The sequence below is a fragment of the Pezoporus occidentalis genome, unplaced genomic scaffold, assembly GCF_034315485.1.
Source record: "Pezoporus occidentalis ecotype Australia unplaced genomic scaffold, CSIRO_AGI_Poc_V1 ctg226, whole genome shotgun sequence".
Classification (NCBI taxonomy): Eukaryota; Metazoa; Chordata; class Aves; order Psittaciformes; family Psittacidae; genus Pezoporus; species Pezoporus occidentalis.
In genome coordinates, this window is record NW_026914138.1 from 1,513,719 (window position 1) to 1,527,813 (window position 14,095).

The window sequence follows — 14,095 nt, forward strand, 5'->3', positions numbered from 1 at the left end:
GCTTGGGAGTGAAGCTCCACTGAACCTGCCCTCTTCTCTGTGCCTGTGCTTCAAATTATGTGCTGCATTTCTGCCTTCCTCCATCAAGAAGGGCTTCTCCCCATCCTTCTGCAGAGCCCTCAGCTACAGACCAGAAGCACTTGGCCAGTAATTCATGGGAAGAGCAGAGGCACTGATTGCCAAAGAAGCAGGAAAGACGAGCTACTGAGCCAAGCCACTGGTTCTTCCCTTTGTGGGATGCACCAGGGCTGGGTGATGTAGAGAAGCTTTGGGAATGGGGTGCCTAAAAACTGCTGGAGGGGAGAATGGCCTCAGTCTACCTGGAACACATCCATAGGAGGAGTCCCAAACAAGCCTGACCCACACATGCCATCAGGTGAACTAGGATGTGCTCAACAAAGGCTAGCTCAGGAAAGGGGAAGAAGCAGTCTCAAGATACATCACATTTCAAGTACCTTGTGGTAAGTTTGTGTATGGTGTAGATTCCCTCACTTCAGTAACACTTAAACCTCCTTCAGATATCAATCAAAGCTAATTAAACCATCATTGTTCCATAGAGATGCCCAAGTGTTTCTAAAGCACTGCACCCCTCATGCCTTTCTGAGCTCCTGCCCTCACACTGACCACATCTGACTAGACAGGACCCAACTCAACCCACAAAGGGGGCTTGCTAAATGTAAACCTCCCCCAGTCTTTCTTGGGCAAAGCACACCGGCTCCTGAGCCCAGCTCAGGACAGTAACAAACCTCATAGAATGTTCCAGAAGAACAGGTAGGGAGTTGCTATAAAATAGAGGATTCAGTCAGTGGCAGTGATTTGTCACTTTTCAAGCTCTAGTAACTAAGACTGGGTGAAGACACAGGGCAGGAAATTCCACCTGCTGGGGATCAGAGGTCACTTCTACTGCCAGGAGAAAAGAGATTTGTGTAGTTTCAGCTCTGATGAAGGCAGGCTCAGGGATGAACAGAACCACTGAAGCAATGGTAAATGAAAGAGAAAATGAAGAAGAAAGCATGAGCATTCTTCTGCACTTGAGTTATTCTTCAGAATAAACCTAGGTCTGCATCTTCAGCAAGTGTAAGACTCCTTTACTGTACCTGAGCTTTGGAATTCTACTCCTGCATTCTGATTCCTGAGTCAGATATCAATCTATATCTATCTATATAAGGTGGCCAAACAGCAGGTACTCCATAAAGCTTTTCAATAGGTTCTACTGAAGAGAAGTAGGAGGCACTGATTTTACACCTTTGTGTCACAGAGTAAGCAGCCAAAACTTGGAGCAAAAGTCCCCCAGAAGATTCCCCCTTCAGATGTATCTGTAACAAAGTACTGCAGATGTATAATCTAAGCAGGTTCCTCTTTAGTGTTTGGATCTCAAGTTGGCTTCTGGCATCTCTAGTAGATGTAATAAAGCACAACCTCAAAGAGATGTATTTAGCTGGTTAGTATCATGCAATGGATTTTGGTACTACAGCTTCACAGTGCTTTGAAATTGGTAGAAAACACACTATTTATGCTAAGCCCAGTGGCAGAAGCCTGCCATTGCTCTGCATTCACACCTTGGTGCTAACACAGCTTCATAACTGAGACCAGCGACACCCGCGTCAGCCGAGACCCCACGACCTACCTGGTGTAGGAGCAGAGCAGCAGGACAAGACATCACCCCCCTGTTCATACTGCCAGGGGCAGACTAAAGCCATGCTGGACCTTGCCAAGAGACATTTCTAAGCTGATATTCAAACCAGGCACAGAAAGTCTTCTGTCATAAACCTATATCTGATCCTGGTACCACACTGACTCCAGACAGTGATTCAGCCTGGGCATTTTGTAGGTGTAACAATACCACCAACCAAAGTTAAACACACACCAGATATAAAGCTACCTCAAACCTAAAACCAAAGGCCATAAAGACAGACGCACCACCAACTCTGCACGTGTACCTTTATGCAGTGCTGGGGCAATTCCCATTCCTGCACATCCTGCTTTGGGGTGAGCCCCAGATGTTTGAATAAGCCCACAAAAGGAGGAACACTGAACTGTGTTGTCACCAACCTTTTATACATTCAGAGGAGCTTTTCCTCATTCTGTAACTTCCTGTTTCTCTCTTAGCTTCTGGATTATTCAGATATATTTAAAATAATGGCTCCTAAATTACTTGGAAATGAGGAAAGGGGAAGAAAGGAGGGAGAAAGGGAATTATTCTGGCACCACCTTTTCCTTCCGATCCAAAGATCTCCATTACTATCTGCTCTTGCAAACTCAAGGCACTCTGTCCCATCCTAACCCTCCAAGTGACTGAACACAAGTGAAACCCAGATCTTCAGGATCCATCTCCTTTTCACTTCCTTATCAGTGACTTTTCAAAGCTGCTGAGAAGAATGCAGCCAACAAACCCCTGCAGTACTGTACAGGAGCCATTGCAATTCAAACCTCTCAACCTGCTCCCTGCAGAAGAGTGGTGACTTCAGAGCCATGGAAGTAACAAGTGGGTCAAAAATAAAGAGGAAAAAAGGGAAAAAGAAAAGTCAAATAAAAAAAAAAGAGAGAATTTTGGCATATGGAAAACTCTAGCATGAAACCTGCTCATGCAGCGCTGCAAATGTTCTCCTTTCAGAGTGCTCAAATGTGATGGTAAGTTATAAACTGAGATGATTTTTGTTCTAGCATGAGGAAACCCTACCTTATACCCTTAATTTAAACGGGTTTCAGTTTGGGAGTGGTAAAAGGACCCCCTTTTGCCCAACAGACAGTGAGTGACCACACAGCATCCATCCTCAGCATGCAACGGCTGCAACTGGGGGCTTCCCATCCACTCTTTCCTACTGGCAAAACAAGCAGGCTCCTGAGGAGCTCCCACTGCTTCTGACCAGCAAATATCAGCAAGTGAAGGCTCATGAGAAGGGCTGAGCAACAAAGAGACAATTCCAGGCAGCATTGGAACCCCAGAGCATCCTGTGGGAAGGGGGTTTTAGGAAACACATTCTTTTTATCACTAAACTGCCCAAAGTGACCACAAAACTATAAAACAGGGGAGGGGAAAGAAAACAAGTGTGCTCACCTCTTGCACAAACGAAACAAAAGCCTACATTTACAGCTGATGAGGAGTGATTCCTTTTGGAATGGTTACTACAGATGAGAATGTGGGATGACACAAACAAGCTTCCTGCAGCAATACAGCCATCTCCTGAGTGATAGGCAATGGGACATCTGAAACATCTCACCATGCGACCTGTTTAATACAGAGAAATGCACCGTGTCACCCTCGAGTCAGGCTATGGCAGAAGACACCAGACAGCTGCAAGGCTGATTTGATTCCACCCAGAAGGACTGGATTGAAAGGAAACATTTACATCTTTAAAAGCTTCACAAAGTTAACTCAACTTTAAATCTCTGTTAAGAAAAAAAACACATGGTTTTAGTCATTCTAGAGCCTGTTTTGAAGTATTTGGGGTTAATTTCTACAAGGATTCTCTGTCTCTGGAAGATGAGTCGTTATAAAAGCCACTCCCAAGCATGTTCTAACAGCATTGCACTACCAACCCTCCACTTCCATTGAACCCAGCAACAGCAGACGACTTGGGCTGCAGATCCAGGTCCACTTGAGCTGCTTTCCCACCCAGCCAGCCTGATGTTAAGAAGGAAACCCTCATTCCTCACTGCATTCCTAAGGGTAAAGTCACATCCATCTTTACCACGATGCGTCCGAGCTTCCTCCCGCTGCTCAAAGCCACTTCCCCTCTCACCTTTGCTTGCTTTATGAATATCCTTATCCATGGAGCAGGCGGTGCAGCAGTGCTGCGGGCAGCGGAAGCCCCGGGACTCAAAGAGAGCCGTGGCAAACTTCCGAACGCAGGCCTCGTGGTAGAACTTGCCACACGTGTTGACCGAGCAGCGCTTCACGTCCTTGCCAGGGAGCTTGCAGGAGAAGCACGTGTGTTCTCCTGGGAAGAGAAGGAATAAGGAACAATCCCAACTGCAACGGGCAATTCTTTGCCGTACAGATGTTGTGAACAGTGGTTTAAGCAACACGGGCTCCTTCCCTTCAAACCCTGGAGTTGCCCTAATCCACAGTAAAGATGCAATTGCTAACATGAAGATGCAACTGCTAACGTAAAGATGCAACTGCTAACGTAAAGATGAAATTATTAACACAGAAGTCCCTCATTCTGAGTAAAACTCTAAGCAGTTCTTTTCCCTTACCAGGTACTTGCCTTTTCTTCTTCCCAGCTGGAAAAGGAGAATCTGGCCTCAGAGGTTGAAAAGGTAGGATCATAGAACCATAGAATGGTTTGGGTTGGAAAGGAGCTTAAGATCATCCAGTTCCAACCCCTTGCCATGGGCAGGGATGCCTCACACTAGGCCATATCACCCAGCCTGGCCTTGAACACTGCCAGGGATGGAGCATTTACCACTGCCAGCACCTCAGCACCCTCACAGTAAAGGACCCATTAGAATAACGCAACCAAACCCCCTCCAAACCCATGGAACTCACCACCTCTGGTATCTCCGACCCTAGAACAGCTCCTTAGCAGAGGGAGCTCCCTCCCCACTTCCCAACCATGGGCAAACACTCACCATTTTTACACTCAGCGCAGATGAACTTCTCCTCAGGCATCGACTTCAGGCCAAGACATTCCATGTGGAAGACACTGCAACACTCGCCCTCGCAGGACACCAGAGCCTCGCCGGAGCTCTCACAGATCTGGAACAAGCAGACAAGCAGCTCAGCAGAGAACAGCAGGTCTTCCATGTAAGACTACCAGGGCTTAACAAAGAGTAGGAAGAGGCTGAAGTCCCTCTGAGCTAAGGTGAGGTGGGAGAACTGCTCTGCACCCTACAAAGACGTGGCCAGACTGGGCTGAAGGCAACGCCAGCACTTGCTGCATCCTGCTCTTGTAGCAGTGTGAACATGGACAGAGCTAGGAGGGACAGAGCAGGAGCACCCAGGCACCTGAGCAGCAAGAACAACTTCTTCCCTTACAAGTGACCAGGAAACTGGCCAGGAGATTCCAGGATTTTCTCCCCAGATACTGGAAAATTCTCACTCTGTCCCAGCCTGGAAAGACCATAGGGCAGAAAATGGCATCAAGTTATGCTACAGCAATGGGCTGGAGAGCCCTTTCCAGCTTTTGAGCCTTTTAGCCTCTTATGAAAACTCCTAAAAGCCTTGATATTTTATCTGAGATACGGAGTTATGTGACATGGTTAAAACAAAGTGGTGTAATGTGAAGTCTTATCAGCTCAAACCAATAGAAACAGATGATAGAGCTTTGGTACATCAGCTCTCTACAGTTCCATCATTTACCTGACAAACAGTGTCCTTTTTGTTTGTCCCAGTCCCTCTCCTGGACAGGCTGGAGTCCACTGACTGCACATCAGAGGCATCAGCATCCGCAGTAGCTGAGGGGCTGTCCGAACGCTTTCCAAAACTACCCTAGAGAGAGGAGAAACCCCAGGCACTCAAAAAGACACTTCCCAAGGACAAGCCCATTGTGAAAGAGCATTTAAGTCACCACAGATTAAAAAGACCGTTCAATACATCAAGAGAGGTCCCTCAACGCTGCTGAACTTCATGGGAGCGACCCAAGCAGCGCTGCCTTCTTGGCATTGCTTTTACCTGTACAACCAACCATAAAGGTATTGGGGGCCCTACTTTTCCCAGTTTTATGCCATAGACCATCAGCATCCCCAAAGAATCCCAAAAACCTTCCCAAAAGCAAGCCGAAGCAGTGATCTAACCCCATGCTTTGCCAAAGAAACAGGAACACTTGTAAGGACAGATTCTATCTTCCTTTACATCAACGCAATGGAGGGGATTAGAAAGAAAAAGAACATGCTTTATATTTCAGTCAATCAGAGACATGAAAGGAGTAGAAAACGGTGTTCATACCTTCAGGAATACACAACCAAAACGCCTGGCAGAGAGATGAAATGAGCAAATCCCTATGAGCAACAACGTGCATTTACCTGTAAGTCATTGAGTCCCCTGGAGTCGGAGTCAGACGTGTCCCTGTAAGCAGAGCTGGTCAGTTCCACGTCGGTTGAGGCTCGACTCCTCTTCTTCAAAGGCTTGCAAGAATCTGAAATCTCGCTGGCACCTTAACACAACACACTGAGATTAGCTTTAATCTGTGTTCTTAAGCTTCATAAAGGAAAAGGAAAGATGAAAGCTTGGATTTGGACTTCATTCGCAGCCTTAATTGTGATAGTACTTTGGTTCTCCCTGAAGAGCTAACAACTGAAAACCTCCTTAGACCTTTTGATAAGCTTCTGAACATGCTGACTCAGCAGAGCAACTACTACATTGTCTATGACAGAGGATAAACCCTTCCTCTTCATTGTTCAGCTTTCAAATGCAGCTCAGCAAAGACGACTTCTTCTTAAGTACTTGAATTATGTGCTCACACCACATTAACACCATCCTTCCAGCTAGCAACACACAACAAAAACCAACCCAGCAAACCCTCACAAGAGAACAGAGCTCAGCATCCGTCAGTTCATCACCACAAAGCATTCCAACCTCTGCGCTTTACAGAGAGCAAAAACCCACTGCCCAAGTGGGATGGAGCCAGAGGTGTAAATAGAGTTTCTTTTTCGGCTGTCACTCACCTTTCTGCAATCCTGTCTTCACTGCTGTCAGGGGAACCATTTCAACCTGTTTGAATAGGAAAATCCAGAGTTAAAACCAGAGGAATTTTTCTCCCTAGTATCAAAAAGAAAACATTGCAGTTTAAGCGATTAGCATCTCTGAACTCAGGTGCAGGCTGCCATCCCCTTCCCACTGGGAGCCTTCTCGTCCCGTTGGCTTTAATCCTAGCTGTCTACGCTGAGTGCTGGGAGACAAGGCAGAGACACAGTCACTAGCAAGGGCCTTTCCAATCACTCCCTTGGGGCATGAAGATGACAGGAGAGCTTTATCCGTGTCCGCGGTGGGGACGGGGCTCCTGTTGGCAGCAAACCCTGATGCTCTGTAGAACCCCAGACCTGTGTGAGCGCAAGTTCCCCTCAATGGGCATTCACTGGGTTAGGGAGGCACTGAATGCATCATCTTGGGGTGCTTCCAGCAAGCCTGCACGCTCCGGAGCAGGCTCCTGCCCTGTATAGAGCACTGCAAGGCCCAGCCCAAAGCGCAGGGCGCTGTGCAGGGCTCTATACAGCTCAATGCCAGCATCCGCTCCGTAGTTTACAACCTCACAAAGCACTTGGAGCTCTGAGCCTAGAGCAGAAGGGCCCCTTTCCAAACTGTTCTGCCAATGAACATGGAGCACGGAGAGAATTTGGCGACTGCATCGTACCTATAGAAGAAAGCTGTTGCCTAAAAGCCTGGTTTTAAGGTTAAGAATTAGAGGTTACTGCTTTACACTGGGGTTATGTGGGCAGGGAGGAAGACATTTCGGAAATAGTTAAGGATTATCCTCTACTTTTTTTAAAAAATATTTTATTTTGTTGTACAATAAAAGGTAAAAACATACAATAGAAGGATTTGTATCGGATACATTTCGGAATACAAATATAAAATCTAAACAATCACTTTTATTTCTCCACTGGTCACTGTAACAGTAGCATGAACATTTGGTTTTTCCCATTAATTGTACTCGTTCCAGTTATAATTTTATACCAAGTTGTTGCAGACTAATTTGGGAATCAGTTGCAAGGAAACTTGACTTTGGGTAACAAATATTGTTGCAGAACTGTAAGAAGTTAGTAAGGTCTTTCTTCTTTAATATAACTTAATACATTCAAAGTTATGCGCATTACAGTGCATCTGGGTTTAACTTTTAGTCATATACTTTTCCTGAGAAAAGCACTTTAATGGTCATAGTCTTAGTTAGCTGGGGAAGAGGAGCGCACCGAGCTAACGGGGACCCATGAAGTTCATATTGTTGGTTCTTCTACCTTTGTTAACTTAAGAAACGCTTACACACATAAAAACTCATGTGATGGGAGGGAGGCCGAGGCACCCCCCTAGGAGGCTCATGGGGCTACATTGGGTGTCTCATGCCCAATGGTGAAGCTGCTTCCAAGTTTCAGCTAGAAACTGTCTCGAGCTGGAGCATTCTTCTGCTGAACACACATGGGAAGCGCTATGGCACCAAAAGAACGTATGGAAAAAGAGAGGAAAAACTGGGTCCACTTTCAATCTTGGAAGTGAATGAAGTGCAAAACAAAGGGCAAAGAATAAATTAAAGAGATAAAGATCATTCCCCCCCCCCCTTCCCATATAAATCTTTAGCCTGACTGTCCCTTTTGTAAAGGTCTCACTGATAAAAGTTCTACTATCAAACAGCTGGATCCCAAATTCCCAGGTTTCAAGCGGAGAGGCCCTTGGAGAAGGAGAATCAACCACGGAAGGAAAAGAACCAACAACTTTGAGCAACGTGTTTGAAACGGGTGTTCTGGTTTTAAGAGCAACGTCCATCCACTGAACTTCCCTGCTCATTCCAGGCAGAATTGTATGGTAGTTTTGAAAGCAACAACATTTGTCTGTCTGACATCCGGATTAAAGGAATGCCCTGTACATGTGAGATCTACTTAAGGAAAGGAAACGTATATCCCAGGAGATGTGTTTTGCTGATGTCTGCCAACATGAAAAGTCTGACTATTCATCTTTTAAGTGAAATCATTCCTAAAAGTCCATTCTCAAAAGCGATCAGATTAAATCAGGCTAACTTCATTGGAAAAACAAAACCTCAATACAAACCAGCAGCTGAACCGAGAGCAAAAGGAAGGAACCTGGTGGCAATTCCATCAAAGAGAAATTACTGAAACCAAACCATTTTTTTGCTCAGGACAGGAATCGCAAAGGAAACATGGCAGGTTCTTAGGAGTCTTGCATCAGTGAGTTCCCATTTCCATAGCCTGACTGATACTGTAAGATGCCAGTAGCAGAGTCACAGCAATGGTATTGACAAGGGGATTTCATGGAGGATAGTCCAAAACGAAACCCGATGGGGGAAAAATGGAGAAAAATGAAAAGGCACCAATATAAGCCACAACATTTATGAATACAATATATTTTAACTCTCTACATGGAGGAAGCCAACCTGCTCCTTTTTGATCTTCTTCTTTGGCACAACTTCGGTGGATTTCTCAGACTCTGAGCGCGTTCGAATCGATCTTCTCTGTTGCTTCTTTTCTACAGAACCTGAAGAAGGAAAAAGGTCTCCATTACACAACTCCTTGCATTCCCGAGGCACAGCGAGCTGCTCCACACCAACCCAACCGAGAAAGTAACGAAACCAAGACTTGTTCCTCTTTTGAAGGCTTTATTTTTACATTCAGTTCCAAGCTCTTTGCCAGCTGGTGCTGTGGCTGCAGACAACACCTTCCGATTCCAGAGACAGGGAGATGAGCTTCCGAGAAGAGACACCAGTAACGGAGCGAAACAAAAAGCTGGAATCAGTTGGGGGCAAACAGCACCTCCAGCACAGTCTTTGCTTTGGCTTATCTGTAACCAAATGGTCCATGTTTGGTGTTGATGGGAAGGTCTCACCACCCAACTCCTTGAGCTGAACCGAGCTCCAAAGTGAAGATGCAAAGCCCAGCTCCAGCTCTGTGCAACTGCTCCGCTGGCTGGCACAAGAACAGGAAGGAAGAACCACGCTGTAACATGTGCTGTCAATGAGACCTGAAGGCTCAGCTAAAGACTGAGGGGTGAGGGAAAGCTCAGCACAAGCAGAAGCAGTGATCATGGCGTGGTATCGTCATTAAAGTACAAACCATGTCTTTGGAGATACTGCTACAGGAATCAAGCTCAGATTAACGGCATAGCTCAAGAGATGGAGTAGGAGCTACTAAGCTTGGTGAAACCAGAAGACCTTTCTATGCTACAGGATCTCCACAAAGGGTACACAGAGAAACATGGACACAGCATAGAACCAAGCACAGGCTCAGAGCTGCACTGATGGAAAACTGGGATCTGAAGATCTACAGTGATCTGCTGGGGAGCATGACCTGGGCTTTCAGTTTGGGTGTTTCACCTAAAGAAGACGTGAATGGACAATACTTTGTGTCCTTCCAAACAAAACCACAAACTCCTGGGGCTGGGAATTAGCTCCCTGTGCTGACAGATACCCTGTTAGAGGTTGTAAACCTGCGTCTTCTTGTTAGGAGATGCAAGCTCTAGAGAGAGAGAGGCTTTAAAACAGATGCTGCAAGAAGCCTTTAGGAAAAAACCCCATGAAAATTCACCTTGCTCAATGGGATGAGCATTTTTAGGCCTCAGGAGCATCTTTGTAACTAAGCTTTCCAGCCTACCTAACGCTGCACAAGTACAGACACTGAAGCGTGGTGGCAGAGGCCAGGGACCTCACTTACATTGATTGCTGAGGTTTCTGGCTTGGAATCTCATTTACGTTCTGTTTGGGAAAGGAGAAGTAACCAAACAAATGGATAAAGCAGAGCTGACGTTTGGCAAAGGTCAAGAGGAAAAGGTTTGAGGGGTTTTCTGTGTATTCTAAGAAGTTTTCCACCTTTTTCTGCTTCCACCCCAGGAGCATCCGTACATTCTGTGAGATGAGAGAAAACCCCAGTGCTCTGCTGCAACCTCAACTTTACTTTTCCATACCCAAAGTAAAACTAAGCGTGTCTGAGGCTATAGCAAGCACAGGATTGCAAGCTCGGTACCAAAGGTGCAGTAGTTAATGGGGATTTCACACGGCCCGGACAACATCTGTGGTTGGAAAACAGAAGTCACTGTAAAGACTGGAGGAACTTGAAAAGCTCTTGGTTTAAGATGACTCGAAACAGTGCCTTTTGAGGAACCTCCATCCCTTCACCAAAGGGCATCCAGCTCCTCATGGGGATGATGAGAGGACACTGCAGACAAATGTCTGCTGGTAGGGAAAAGCTCAATCCCTTTGGAAGCATTCCCATTAGCTATTGCTCAAGATCAAACATTAAAAACACTGGTTTCCTGTTCCAAGCCCAGAGAGCACTCATCCCATTTATCTTTCCCCTTCTTCTCCACCACCGTACTACAAATTAAACTTCAAATAGCTTGTTCCAGGCGTTCCCTTTTCAGTCTCAAGCTCCATTATAAGCTTCAGGGGTGGCTCGCCCTCAGACATGACTTGGTGCTTTATGCTGGGCCCCTAACCGCCTTCACAAGGCAAAGATCATCTCATTTTGCTGATGGAGTTAGCTGAAGCAGTTTAAAACAGTCACTTTCCTTTACAGAGGCAGGAACTCAAAGTCTAGCAACGTCCCCATCCCGCTTCGGAGCCGTCCTTACTCAACTACGCCACTTCCAGAGTCTCCTCCTTTGATCCCAGCTGCTGTAATGTCCCATTTGGTGCCAAAAAGCCATCACAACACTCCGTTCACACACAGCCACTACATTGTCTTCTAAACCACCTCCGCAAGGCATCCATCCCCCTAAATAGTTGACCGTGAGCTGCGGACACCAGAAGTTCAAATCCCAGTGAATCCCACCCCAGCGGCATCCCGTGTTTTCTGGGATCACCTGGGCTCCCCGTGTGCTGCATCAGCCACGCCTGTCACAACTATTAAACAGAGAGATGTTAATAATCATTATTAACTCCTGTGAAATGCCAGGGTCGCTGTCTGAACCGACATAATAAGAGTGCTCGAGGATGCTGCAGCTCTGCCTACCTGTGGAGCCCGAAGTTGTTTCGGGAGAGGACGCGCTCTGCACCGCTGCTTTCTCATTTCTCTGACCTGATGAAGAGTTCAGCTTCTCTTGCCCCTTGACACTTATTTCAGGTTTGTTCCCAACTCCCTTGAAAAGAGAAAGAAGAGAAGAGATCGTCTCAGCCCGTTTCTGCACTTACTGCTGCTCACAGGCACACTGACCCACTCCTAAGTCTCAGAATGTGTATGGGTGTATTCAACCCATACACGTGACGGTGTCTACCACTGAGCTGCTTTCCCTGCAGAGCTTCCATCCCTCAATCTCCCCTTCCATACAAGAGAACAAAGAATCCAGCGACTTTTCTAAACATTACCTTCTCTATAATGCTTAGGATGAAATAAATACCCTCCAGGGAGAGAGGCAGAAGGAGGAGGCAGAGAAACAGTCCTAAACCTTTTCCTTACACTGACTGTGAGGAGCTGCTGTGCACCTGAAGGAAGCCAGGAGGCAGAACTCATTTAGAAGTCAGTTATACAAAATGTAGTTATTGCTTTTTTTTAGTACATTATGAACAGTTTTGTTTCCCACATATCCACTGGTTTAAGGTTTATAGAGAATTACTGGAGTTCCACAGCTTTTGAATGTGTTATGAGCAAAGATGTGACCATCTGTAGGGAGCTGCCACTGGCCAGAACAGTTACTCCCAGCAACGTTTGGATGCACTGGAATGAAGAGTTCATGCACTACAAGATGCTGTTGTCACATCTGTTGCCAGATGTAACCCCTCCAATGAAAGGAACATGTACAGCAAAACCTTTGAGGTTTAAGCTCCACAATGAGACAGACTCGGGGTCATTCACGAACAGAAGAGGAGTTGCTACCCAAAGTACATACCTTAGTGGAATAAACAAACTGATCGATGAGCTTTCCATCCCCAGCAGCATTCTGAAGGGCAAAAACCTGTTCAATTTTAACAACTGGAGACATGTTACACTTTTGGAGGTCCAGGTTGTGCATGGTGATGGAAGCTGGTAAGGATTTCCTGGCTGCAGCCGTTTTCCAGGCGATTTTCACTGGAGGAGCCTCCTCTTCCTCCACGCTCGACTGCCTCCGCTGGCTTTGCCTCCGTCCCTCAGCGCTCGAAGGCGATGCTGCTGCCCCAGTGGCAGGGTCAGGCTGGGTGCTCAGCGCTGGCTTGGGTCGCCGGTTCTTCTTGGTCTCTGATTTAGCAGCAGCAGTCTTTTTGGCTTTTGACAAAGCCTCCTCTGGCTCTTTGTCTATATAAATGAAGGTGTATTGTTCTATCCTTTCTTCCCGAGTCATTTTCAAGGCTTTCTCAGCATGGGCAATCCCAATATCCCACTGAGCACGCTCCCTTTGCGGCCTTGGTTTGCGAATCTTAAGGAACAAAGACAAGCAGCTCATTACGCTGAAGACTGGGCCACAGACAGCACTTAAAATGCAGTCCTGAGGTTCTCCACACCCCTCAGGTAGCAGCTGTAAGTTCCCTTTTCATTTAGAGGGTATAAAGGTAGACAGTGAATCCCCTGCTCAGAGTACAGACACTCGAGCTGGATTGTTATGATCATCCCAATTAAAAGTGCTTGCCCCAAGTTACAGCTTCACTAAAGAACAGGCAGTATTCAAGCCTGTTAGACGAGACAGAATTAATCCTCATTTATCTACTTTTAAATCCTCCTTATTTCCCTATAAACGCTCTTTTCCTTCCACATCAACTTTCTGCCTTGCCTATACAGTGACTGCCCCACAGGGGTTTCCCTAACAGACACTGCAGGTAACCCTCTGCACAAAGGATGCTCATCGTACCTTCTGCTTCTCGGAGTGGTTGCTGGCCTGTTTAGCAGCCTCAGCCAGTAACTGCTCATACTGCTTGTGGCCTTTGTACTCCCGAACCCGCTTCTCGTGCACCCACGCCCGCTCTGGCTGGTTGCTGAAGAACTGGACGTGGTATTCCCGGGCACCTGGGAATGAGAAATGCTTGTCAGCACTTTTAGCACCATCACAGAATGAACCAGGTTGGAAAAGAGCTTTAAATCAAGTCCAACTGCTCCCCAGCACTGCCAAGGCCACCACTCACCTGTGGCACCGAGGGTGTGTGAACACCTGCAGGGACGGTGCCTGCAGCCCTGCCCTGGGCAGCCTGTTCCAATGCCTGAGCATCCTCTGGGGAAGGAATTGTTCCTCAGCTCCATCTAAACCTGCCCTGGGGCAGCTTGAGGCCGTTTCCTCTTGTCCCATCCCTTGGGAGCAGAGCCCAGCCCCTCCTTGCTCCATCCTCCTGTCAGGCACTTGTAGGCAGTGATCAGGTCCCCCCTGAGCCTTCTCTTCTCCAGACTGAACCCCCCCAGGTTCCTCAGCTGTTCCCCATCACACTTGTGCTCCAGGCCCTGCACCAGCTCCGGTGCCCTTCTCTGGCCCTGCTAAAGCACCTCAGTGTCCCTCTTGTAGTAAGAACTGTTCGCTTATGCCTTCCTTCTCCAC

At 46.9% G+C, this 14,095-nt stretch overlaps 1 protein-coding gene across 9 annotated transcripts in view; it reads right to left on the reverse strand.

The window, feature by feature from the left end:
* NSD3 (nuclear receptor binding SET domain protein 3) overlaps window positions 1-14,095 on the reverse strand; it is a 35,883-nt gene that overhangs the window by 10,023 nt on the left and 11,765 nt on the right. For 8 of the 9 annotated variants that reach the window (XR_009965283.1, XR_009965285.1, XR_009965284.1 and 5 more), the window contains 10 exons: window positions 13,421-13,575; window positions 12,488-12,991; window positions 11,614-11,740; window positions 9,045-9,145; window positions 6,610-6,655; window positions 5,968-6,098; window positions 5,306-5,434; window positions 4,576-4,702; window positions 3,744-3,941; window positions 3,059-3,229 (listed from right to left, as the gene is read on the reverse strand). Coding sequence is in view for 6 of the 9 variants with exons in the window: in XM_062621026.1 (XP_062477010.1) it covers window positions 3,059-3,229; window positions 3,744-3,941; window positions 4,576-4,702; window positions 5,306-5,434; window positions 5,968-6,098; window positions 6,610-6,655; window positions 9,045-9,145; window positions 11,614-11,740; window positions 12,488-12,991; window positions 13,421-13,575 (1,689 nt within the window). In the remaining 3 variants the exon portion in view is untranslated. Of the gene's footprint in view, window positions 1-2,228; window positions 2,463-3,058; window positions 3,230-3,743; window positions 3,942-4,575; window positions 4,703-5,305; window positions 5,435-5,967; window positions 6,099-6,609; window positions 6,656-9,044; window positions 9,146-11,613; window positions 11,741-12,487; window positions 12,992-13,420; window positions 13,576-14,095 lie in introns of those variants that run through there. The other variant, XM_062621029.1, reaches the window with a different exon arrangement.